This window comes from Anser anser (genome assembly GCF_964211835.1).
Source record: "Anser anser genome assembly, chromosome: Z".
NCBI lineage: Eukaryota > Metazoa > Chordata > Aves > Anseriformes > Anatidae > Anser > Anser anser.
The window spans coordinates 12732676-12744401 of record NC_139723.1 but is presented as its reverse complement, the minus strand read 5'-3'; the positions used below and the strand labels follow the sequence as shown (position 1 = coordinate 12744401).

General features: G+C 41.4%; 2 protein-coding genes across 5 annotated transcripts in view; one reads left to right on the top strand and one right to left on the bottom strand.

The window, feature by feature from the left end:
* Nucleotides 1–64: 64 nt before the first annotated feature.
* TMEM215 (transmembrane protein 215) lies at nt 65–7698 on the top strand (the record flags this gene model as incomplete). Its single annotated transcript, XM_083818675.1, has 1 exon — nt 65–7698. One exon carries the CDS (start codon nt 65–67, stop codon nt 782–784), a length of 720 nt encoding a protein of 239 aa, XP_083674801.1. The 3' UTR covers nt 785–7698.
* An 83-nt stretch (nt 7699–7781) lies between these two features.
* The window catches only part of LOC310890106 (atrial natriuretic peptide receptor 1-like), a 40533-nt gene continuing 36588 nt past the window's right edge, over nt 7782–11726 (bottom strand). For all 4 annotated transcript variants that reach the window (XM_083818672.1, XM_083818671.1, XM_083818673.1 and 1 more), the window contains one exon: nt 7782–11466. In XM_083818672.1, coding sequence (XP_083674798.1) covers nt 11302–11466 — 165 coding nt within the window. In that variant the 3' untranslated portion in view covers nt 7782–11301. The remainder of the gene's footprint in view (nt 11467–11726) is intronic.

Here is an 11726-nt window from a genome sequence, read left to right as displayed (position 1 = left end):
AAGCCGTGCGGAAGCCGTCCCAGCCGTCGGGGATCCTCTGGGGTCCCCACGCACGGCAGCGAGGATGGCGAGGACCATGAGACCCGACGACATCAACCCCCGGACGGGGCTGGTGGTGGCTCTGGTCAGCGTCTTCCTGGTGTTCGGCTTCATGTTCACCGTGTCCGGTATCAAGGGGGAGACGCTGGGGGACATCCCGCTGCTGGCCATCGGGCCGGCCATCTGCCTGCCGGGCATCGCTGCCATCGCGCTCACCAGGAAGACCGACGGCTGCACCAAATGGCCCAAGAACAAGTGTCCGTGCTGCAAGCAAGGCAGGGACCGCGATGTCATGGAGCTGCTGAGGACGCCCTCGGACCTGGAGTCCGGCAAGGGGAGCTGCGACGAGCTGGCCAAGAAGGCGTACCACAGGGACCACAGGGCACCACGCGGTGAGGACTCGGTGTCCATCTGCACCACCACCACCACCACCACGGCGGGGGAGTGCAAGAGCCTCATCAGGAAGGTGGACCAGGAGGAGATGCTGAGATACCTGGAGACCTGCTACCCGGAGATGCCAGGGAACGTGTTTGTGGGAGACGGCTCCACATACAGTGCCTTGGAGAAGAAGAGCTCTTCTCCCACCAGGAACAGCGATGCTTGCCCAGACGTTGAAGACAACATTTTTGTTGCTCCTAAGGACAGCATCATCGTCTGCTCCTACAAGGAGAACAGCCCTTATGACAGATACTGTTGTTACATAAACCCTACCGGAGTCGCCTCAGACCAGGAGACCATAGTGTGAACAATGCATACTTTATATATATGTATGTATTTATACAAAAACTACAGCTCCAACTTCTTGATAGGGGATAATATAGCTGACTGCACTGCATGGGACAATCCTGATACTATTACAATTTAACCTGGTATGTGACTGATACTCAAACCTTTTGTGCCTGAAATACTCTTTCTGTAAGTAAACAAGCATGTTTAAAGGTTAAAGAATTCAATTTTTCATTTTGGGGGGACAAAAAAAATCCATTTTAATCTTACTTTCTCCCCTCCTCTCCCTTTTGTTTTCCTGCTGTCTCTCGTACACGAGCCCATAGACACGCTGGCAGGAGGTCAGCTGGGAGCAGGAACTGAGTCAAAACTCTGGAGCTGTCTGCAGAAAACTCTGTGGTGCTCTGAGTGTGTCCTGGTAATAGTATCACCTTGCTTTGGGAGGGACTGAGGGGTGCCAGTGTGCCCTCAACGGCTGGCCGATGTTAGGGAGCCTGGAAGTGGTTTGTCTCTTCCTTCTCCTTCCTGGCAGGATTTTATTTTCCTCTGTTTCAAGGTGTCGATGTGCTGACCCTGTGGGCTCTTCTGGAAGTCTTCTAGGAGCTAGATGAGCTTGGGGGAGATTTCAAAGACTAAGCAATCATCAGTGGCATGAAAGGTACAGGTTTTAGCTCCATGCCTTCCCGGTATTGAGTTCACTGGGACGTGTATAACACATTTGGATTTTGAAGGCATACTTGACAAGGGGATTACAACATGACCACGACACAGTTCTTGCAGATGTCAGTGGACTCAGGATCTTAAAGAAATTATTCCAGTACTTCTTAGGGAATAGACTTCTATGGGTTTTGTTGAAAGCTGGATCTGACTCTTTGGAAAATGTCATTTTCATGTGCCTTTTTTAAAATGCCAGATGTTTCTCTGTGGCTCATAAATGGTTACAGTCCATGCAGGAGCTGAGGGAACAGAGGACCTGGCTGGCAGATGTTTTTGTTCACTACTTACGGATATACAGCATGAGACATATGAAGTGAATAATGAGGATTAATTCAAAATCTAAGCCTGCGGCTTACATACAGCAATGCAAATCCTGCCTCTTCTCCCCAGCAGAAAATTGCATGTTCCATGTAGTGTACAAAATTTTATCTGGCGGCTACGCAGATAATCGAGATGCGACCTTGTGTGATATGTACGCTGCACAGCTACTTTAAGGGTTAAGCTCTTAGGGTAATGGTTTCTAAAGCATGGAGTAATTTGCTAGTATCTCACAAAGTCTCAGTCCCTGTAACTAAACTCTCACACCTACTTCAAAAAGTTCCTCCGTGAGGCCAATCTTTATAACTGTTCTTACTTTAGCTACTTTCAATCGACCATAAGTTGCAGCAGACAAATACTTTGAAATATCAGTGTAGGAAAGAAAGAGTCTTTCTCTTGTAGCTCGCAGAAATGTTGTATAGGAAGTGGCAAAGAACTTTCCACTGAAAGGAGCCACTCTTTGCAGCCTGTGGAACTGGTTGGGAAGTGGAGGGCAACTTTACACGTCCCTTAGTTTATTTCTTTGGAAACTTGATTGTTGTTGCCAAATTCTTATAGAATAACAGCCTCTGAAGAGGTTTTCAAAATGGGGAAATAGAGTTTTTTATCAAAGGTTTCTTTCTGTCAGACCAAATGAGATGCTTTGTTTGTGCTGTGGCCAAGCTTTGATGGGACGTTTGGATGCTATTAGGAGAAATTAAAAAAATAATGATAATAAAAAATGGTATCTCATCTGAGCCAGGTAAAGCCTCTGAGTAGGTGGTTGTAGGACAGCTTTGCTGCTCTGGCATGTGTTAACAGTACTGTGGGAATGAAAAAAACACTCATACTCTGTGCAACCCACGTTTCGTCCACAGAGCAAAGGAATTTCACAAAAAGAGACCATCTACCAGAAGCGCCGAACTCCCACCATGTCCAGATAAAAGCTCTCTGTCATTGTCAGACAGGCTTTCTCCTGCAGGCTCGGTCACTGCAGGACCTTTTTCTGCAACGTACAGAAGCAGCTTTTTGAAGGCACGGGGAAATCTTAATTTGTAACCTCTGAAGTCAACAGCTGAGCTGCTGCTCAGGTACGTGATTAGGAACGGGGTCTTTAATCACTTTCTGTTCCCAGGGGACATAGGTGAGGGTCTCACCCAGCCCCTGGGGATCAGACCTGCTGAGGGGAAGCGTGCTGCAAGGTAGCTGAACGCTGCCTTTGCCAGGGCTGTGAGCAATCCTTTTGCATTGCATAATAGAGCAAAGCATCAGCCCGCTGGGAGCCTAGATTTGTACAGTTCTGCAAATATATATATAGGAAGAGGTCAAGTTTTTTTTTTTTTTTTTTCCATTTTGTCTAGGATTAGATGTTCTCTGTCAAAAGTTATATGGGGTTTTGCAAGGCAAGACAGCAAACCCTAGTGACAAATGGAACAGTAAATACATAACTTGAGATGCAGCCGTGCAGATCCGAGGCATCTGCTTCATTCCTTTCCTACTCTAAAACCTAAAGAAAATTTTATTAAAGCAAAGTTTATTGGGAGCGAAATTTTCCCTCAGCATAGGAACAGGCATTAAAAAATGCACATTTAAAGGATATTTATAGGCAATATCTTTCCTCCATTGAATTAACTGAGGTAAGACTTTATAACAAAATATAACTTTGAACAATATTTCTAGGCTAATCCACCATAATATATTACAGGGCTTTTTTTCCAAACACTTGAGAGTTTGAAGTTAAATAAATATAGTTGTACTGCCTCTGAAATCTCTATCACTACGATTTTTTCCTTTCTTTTCTGCTAGCTAAGCAGAGAATTAAATGTTAATTGATGAATTTGGCCATTTAAAACCAAAGCTTTTTTTTTTTCTTTTTTTTTTCCCCACAAAGTGAGCATTTTTCATACACTATAGTTTTGCCAGTAAAAATCCACTGCTTATTTGATCAGAGACAGCATGACAGCAGCCTCAGGGTTTTTATGCAGATAACATGTCCAGGCCTGAGAATTTTTGAGGATTTATTCTCATTCAGCTCATGTGCTCTCTTCTGATGGCTGCTAGAACTTGTATGGCCAGTGCTGATCCTCGAACAAGCAGCAATAATTATGTTGCTTTTCAGAGGCAGCTGCTGCTTGTCCTGAATCTGAATTTGGCTCCAGGATACCACAGTTTTGGGTGCAATTCCAAGCCATGACCTGGAGATGAGAGCTGCTTTCTCTCCTTGCTAACTTTATAATCTCTCTGGATTAAAATTCTCTCCTCAGTGCTATTCTCCAAACAAGGCACTTGTAGTGGAGCTCTGTTTGTGGTCCTGTTGAGGTCAATGGCTGCACATTGCTTGGTCCTACCATAGGGCATATGTTAGCATTTGAGGAAAGACCGTGATTTAGACACTCCTAAGATATATAAAAATGTCGTTTTTAGACTAGAATTTATCATAGTGCTACAGTGGAGTTTACCTTCTTTTAAGAAACCATGTGGCAGATCAGTTGTATTCAGGACAATTTTGTCCTGCTTTGTTTAAATATCCATGGGCAGAAGTAGCATTTTTTACAGCCATATGAGCTGATCATTGTAAAGCCTTCAACAGGAAATTGGGATTTGTAATCAGCATGTGGCTTTTCCCTCTTGAGCAGTAAACAATGCTGGTCCTCTCCGACCAGAACCAAATGAGTGGGAGGTGAGCATCCCTCAGGACCGGTGTTTCGTTTTTGATCTGAGTTGGGCAGAAATTGCTTTTCCACAGGCAGTTTTTCCTCTCCATCTGATGAAAACTCGCTGCAATCCCAGCTCCTGTGAGCATTTATCACATTGCAATTAGCAGAGTAACAGGCACGGCAACCCCCTCTCAGCAGATCTGATACATGACAAGACTGTTTGCAGGCAGAGCTCCTGCTCTTGACCAGAGTGGTAGAATCTCAGCCCGCAGCATCAGCCCAATGTAAGAGACATCCTGCTAAATCCTAAATTCTTGCAGCACAGGCCTGGGATTTTGCATCTCTGTGTGTGAATGAATGCCTTTCATTCTAAAGGTGCTGTAGACATGGGTTAAGGAGGGGTGGCTGTCACTCCTCAAAATCACAGCCTGGTTTTCATGACCGTTTAGGAACTGATCTATTTATTTGCAGAGCGCAGCCTGCACTCAGACACTGGACTCTCAACATGTTGCCAGTAAAGACATCATGCTAGAGAATGCAGTTTGGACAAGGAGCAATTTTCTGAATCCTGTAAGATTTCTATGTAAATACTGTTATCAATAGTATTAAAACGTGTAGGGGATTTTCCTAATATGTAGACTAGAGGAATTTTCTTGACACATTCTTGACACACAGCATGGGGCATCAGCTGCAAAGCAGCTCTGCTGAGCCTGTTTGTAATCTGCAGACAGTCCGAACATGTGATGCCTGCTGGGACAACTAGGTACATTTGCTACTTGTCTGGTGTTATAAGCGCTTTTATGTCTTGTATTCTGAAACAACACAGAGACCAAATCTAGAATTCACTTGTAATGCTTTCTGGCAAACTTTCATCAGTAAACATTGCCTCTAGTTTATCAGTCCTCTCAGTGGAGGGATATCAGACCCCGTATTTCTTTGCCAGACAGGAAAGTCCAGCTATCGTTGCGTTTTAAACCATTTGCTACTTTCTGTCGAGAACAGTTGTGAGGACCTTCCGTGACTATCCTATTGTTAGATGCCTGCAGAGAGGTTTATTCTTATTTCTTAGAAACACTGCGTCATGCATAGGTGTATATATATCAACCACTTGTTTGCAAGAGCAGGTAACAGAATGCGTGGTGGTAAATTCATTTAAGATCTACACACGGGACCCCCTGTCTTTCAGACATCTCACATCAATTTTCTGCCTCAGCCCTATTGCTGCTATTCTGAAAGTTTGAAATTCATGTCCTTTAAAAGAAGAGAATTAATATATTATATATATATGTATATATATTGTGTCTCTTTAAGGCCATCTTTTTTCTACCAACAGAATACAGAGAGTTCAAATGTCCCAGGACCATGTTTTGTCATAGCCCCTTTGAAGTCGCGGCTCCATTACCAATAGCAAACTCAGATTTTCCACTCCTTTGCATTCAGTAATTCCCCAAATCCTTGGTAAAAGCCTTGAGTCCTTGGTCAGTCCTGCTAGATTCAGTACTATTATCTTTTCAACATACAGTTTTATTACTTAGGGAATGGAAAAGGGGTGAATACTTTGAAAATCTGACTCTGTACCTTGTCCTAGGGCAGCAAGAGCAGAAAAAGACCCACTGGAGCTATTCATGAAAGCAGAAGAGACCTAAAAGGCTTCACAAACAGTATTGCATTACTGAGTTATATTCTAGTCTCATAAAAATTATGTCTAGTGCATTCTTCATTATGTGTGGCTTCTGTTCGGTAGCTTACCCTGAACAGGCTCCCCAGGAAGGGACAGTGAGCGTTTTTCTGCCTGGAGGAAGAATGCAAGAGTTACAGAAAAAAAATAGGTACGTAGCAGGGGTCTGATTCCAGGAATGCCAATTTGTCTTCAGATTTCATCAAACCTCTTATTTACACATAATTTTATTTGACCATTAAATGCATCGATAACCATTACCAATTGTGCCCAATCAAGCACAAAAGGGTGCAATGACAGTAGCTTTGTTTTTAACATTCACTGGCTAGGAAGAACCTGTTCCATTGCCACAGAAATACAAAGTAAAATTCCAAAAGTTGTTAAAAGTAAAAAAAAAAAAAAATAATGTAGAGATTCAAGGTCAAACTTAGTGATATATAAAAACAGTTAAATCCAACAGTACCAGTTAGTTTCAAAAAGGGTACACATGTGCGTAAGACCTAGGGCAGTGCAAAAATGGGTAAAAATATAGAAGATGGTTCCCTTATTCACTGTCTGAACCAGAGGGCTGTGGTTAGTATGTTATGGGACACCATATAGACTCATGTATGCTCATTTGAAGTTTCAATTATCAGGGTTCCCACACCAAAAAAAATCTCACATTTCAAAATGGTTACTTCATAACTCTATATCAGAAAGTGCATTTTTAATAGGTTTTAAATTAGGAAGAGAGGGAATTTTCCCCCACTTTCCCTGGAGAGAACATTCGGTTGCAAATGATTTTATCTCTGTATTCCTTGCTAGAATGTAATAATGTTTAATCCCGTGTTTTGTACTGCCTGGTGTGAGGTAGGGCACAGTTTTGACAGGAGTTAGGAAGACAGAGTACTCATTATCTGAAAAGCAGATGTTAGCCAGCTGGAGAATAATCAGAATAAACTTGCATAGCCTTGCCTTTTTACTGGTCTGAAAGGACAGCCCCAGAAAGACACTCTTAAAAAACCAAAGACTCTTACTATGGAGGTCAGTTCAGATGGAAGGGCTATTAATTACTATTGGGGATCTAGGTGGGGTGGGAGAGAGATAACTACGTGCTCTGCGTCCTGGGGAACCTCATGCCAATCTCTTCCTCAGACCCAACCTTCAAGACACTGCGCAGTCTCTGACTCCATCGTTAGGCTCAGCACTCATACTATGTCCTCGTACTTTTTTAATTCCATCTGATTTCCTTTCGTTTTCTTTAAACAAACTGATGTTTCTGATCGTGCTTCATAGCTGTACGAAGAAGCAGACGGCTTTTCTGTTTACGCTAAAAGGAGCATGGAACTGGAGATATCTGCAAATATCAATAGCAAATTAAATAAAAGATATTTGCTGGGGATAAAGACTAACTTTTCATTGGCAAAATACAGTCTCTTTCCAATGCAAATGGTTTGAAAAAAGTCTAGGAAGTTTTACACCTGGAAATACATTAACCATTTTTTTTAACTTGTTGCGACTTTTTTAAATGTTGTGGTTATTCAATCTATTCCTTAACATTCAAAGTGAAAAAAAAGTGATGGTTTATCAATCCAATTAAAGACTTTCTTAAGTCATTCTTTTGTGTTATGAGATTTATTTAAAGTACATGCCTGCGTCATCACCTGCATGTAGATCGGTCTGCAATGGGCAATAATCATACAATAAACAAACAATAAAACACACAAGCTTTTCATAAGATCACTATATCATGAATACATTATGGGTATCCATTGCATTATGTTCCATAACTGTAGACACTGAAAGGACTGGGATGTGAATCTCTGCAGATTTAATGCATCTCATAGATGTGCATCATGCTGCTTGTCAGACTTCACAGAGCAGACAGCAATCAGTCGACAGAGCTTTTCTGCATTGCCATGGTCACGAGGACTTTAGACAGCAGCTTCCAGGGGAGCCACAACACCTCTCTGTATTTCTCAGGCAGTTAGAAATACTGGGAGCTATAGCAGAACCTTCTGGGGAGCTGAATTTCAGTAGCATTTGTCTCAAGTGAATTCTCACACAAGGACGTAGATTGAGAGCAGCAGAATGGGACAGCACTTCTGTTTTGCAGGTGATACAAAGACCACCTTGCCCTTGTATCTGAAGTTTCATGTTGACAACCATCCTGTGCTCCCTCAGTGGGATCAAACCTGAGATGTCTGCAGTGTTCAAACCTGAGACACTTCTGATATAGCTGTCAACAGTTTTGTGACTTTATACTGGATATTGATTTGCACTAATGTCTCCTTATATAGTTATATTTATAACCAGAATGTTTATATTATATATATTATATTAGGCATATTATATATATATATGTGCATATATGCTTGTGTGGCCACAATATAGGAAAAGAAAAAAAAAAAGATCTCTGCAGTTATGTCATCCCCAGAAGGTAAAAGCAGGGCACATCTGACAGGCTTCATGCTGCAACCACCTTTGCTGAGCTAGTTCTGTAGTACAACCTCTGAAGATTGCTGCATTTTATCTAATGCCTGATAAAATCTGTGTAACTCTGTAGTGCACGTCCCTGTAACTTGCCTGTTGTTTTGGTAGGTGGCAATGAAATACGGCTGTAGGCATTGACAACAGCTTCCAAAAGTCTTGAGTTAAATCTTACATACTTGCCAGCTGGCTGAGGACATTTCAGTTTGTATCCATAACTTTCATTACTTCTGTATTCTGGAAAATGATCAGTTGTATCACAGCCAGACGACAACTGACATTAATGAGGACTACTGTTTGAAGTCTCAGGAGAGATACCACAGATTCAAAAGAACTTAGAAAATAATCTGGTTCTCATTCTGGAGATACTCTCTTCAAGAAGAGGATCAAGAGACAGTGAAAAAACTGAGAGTTAGGATGGCACTGGTGCTCCCTGAGCTGCACCTCTTTTGCAAATAGCCATACAGACTTCAAGCCTCTTGAAGTCAACAGGAGTCTGTCCATTATCATCAGCAGAATTTGAATACTACCCAAGGATATCCATGGTGGAGGTTGACCATCCAACAAGATCGCTAATGGTCACTCAGCATTCATTTATATCTAGAAAACTTTAGACTCAGAACACATTCGATTCTAAGCTTTTAATTCTGAGAACATTAAAATAAAGCAGGTGAGTTAAAAGTGCAATGCTTCTCCAGAAGAACATATAACAAAGCACATGCTTTCACATTCATATTTGATAAAAGATCCTTTGATATGCACCCTTCTAGTAAGAACAGAAAGCACGCTAACTCATTAAAGGGATAATGTAAACTATATTATACACCATGCAGTACTATAATATGGCAGAGAGTTTCAAAATATCTATGTAGCCTTGGGATAAAGGAAAAGTTTTTATTAAAGGTCAGCGCTATACTCTGGACAACTGAAAGGTTTATTTTGCTAAGATTACAAGTAAGGTAACTGTACTGCACCAGGTACTAATATGAAATTCAAAAACAGAGAAAGGAACTTTTCAAGTTTATAAAAAAATACGAAATGAATTTAAAATTCAACTTTTTAAAAATTAGGACAGGTTCCATGTTGGGATCTCATGTGCTAAGATCAGCTCTATGCGTGTTCCTTGCCAAAATTGCCAGTATTCCCACAGATTTCTGAGACAGAATTTCACTCAGGATGTTCTATTTTTATTTTTTTTAATTATTATTTCAAATAAGTCTTCTGTAACATGGAAAGATTTAGGTTTCTACTTCCATTAAGCATCTCGGAAAAATCTAATGCTATTGCTGCATTTACTTCCCATAGAAGCTGAAGAAGAAACTGTAATGTCAATCTCTTCTTACTATCACATACCAAATATTCAGCATTAAAACTATGCTGACTTCATCGGAACATGGGCAACTAGTCAGCTGCTTGTTTGAGCTACACAAATTTACAGACAGAAAAACTGCTTTTATATATATGTTTTTGTAAATGTACGTAGGATCAGGAATGGACTGGAGGGTAAGGAAGCAGAAAAAGGAGAGTAAATGCTGCTATGTCACTTATAGTCCTTCCTTTTCACCTCCTCCCAGTCAGGTTTGGCCAGTCCAGAGGGCGTTATGGTGGAACTGCTGTGACTCTGTGCTTTCTTCAACTATTTTACATATATAATTCTGTTGCACTTTTAATCGGTTCACCTGGACTGCCCAAACTCTTCAAAAATATGTTAGCCTTGGAAAGTAATTTACTGCCATAAATTGAACCCTAAAAAGTACAGGCAGGTTTTACCATACATACACTTTGTCTTTAAAGAAAGTCAATACCAGCAATGCTTACAGACCATGTTCATCAACAGATTACTCCACTTGTAGTAATGCATCTCTCTTTACAGGAAATGCTTGTTCAGGAATGACCTTTTCTAAACCGTGTCCTAAATTACACAGTGACTCAGAGGTCTGCCTGATTTCACAGTCAGATAACTAGCCAGCAATAGGGGGTTCAAAGCCACTTTAGTCAAAGCAACCACATAATACAAGCTAATGTTAAGTGTAGTTTTTCAGAGAAGTCCCAGAGCAGCTGAAGACAAGGGCAGCTGTAATGGACTCTCCTCTGTTTAACAGCTTGAAATGCTTTCCATTGCCGTCCTAAGGTTTTCAGATCTCTGGACAAACATGGAAGGTATTAATGAGTGTTGAATCTATGGAACTATCCCAGACTTTCTTCTTATTCTTTTTATGCTCCTGGCAATGGAGATGAAACTGAAGCAGGAATCCAAATTCTCATTTGGGCTTGTATTGACTACAATTGCACTGCTTCATTCCCTCTTTGACTGGGTCTTGTTTTCTATCACAATCTACATGTCATTTTTTTCCTTTCTCAACACAAAACCAATCACACCCACAAGGTTTATCATACTACTAAACAGCAACACTACTCTGTCTATTTCTTTACTGTCAGAGCACCTACAGGCTTGAATGTCCAGCCGACCGGCTGTGAGGCGATGGTGGCTACTGGCCATTACCCAGTAACGCCCAGGTTTTTTGTTTGTTTGTTTGTTTTTGTTTGTAATATATTTTTTTTTATCTTGCCACTGGTAGAAGAGGAATACCAGTGAATAAAATCTAGGCTAATACAACCACAAGGCCAAAGGGACATACTATCTATTTTCTTGCTTTCTAAATCAGCAGGGTCATCTAACAGGCTGAAAGTCGTATGGATGTTGGAGTCAGTGAGTGGCTAGTAAGCAGGACTTGAGAGAGGATCACCCTGAAAGACACCTGGTATCAAACTAAACGAAGTTCTGTTGGGATCTTGAAGAGTCACAGATGGGCTGGGGACTTCCTTCTGGGTGGCAGAGGCTTTCTTACCTTCAAGCCAGTAAGTTACCATGTCTCCTTTCCCCTGAGGAAGAAAATGAATCATGGGGTTATAATACCAGCCATCATTTTTGTAATAATCTTCTCATATCACCTTAAGTCCCGAAAGGAAGCTGATGTGCCTGTCAGCCATTTTACATATAGGAAAACAGGCACAAAACCTTGCCTTGAAAGACCGTGCTCTAATGGAAGCACCATGGATTAAAGCAATTGTTTGAAGTCCCATCCAAAACTGCGTCCACAAGTATACTAGTCCTCTTATGGAAGTGTTACTATTTATATTTT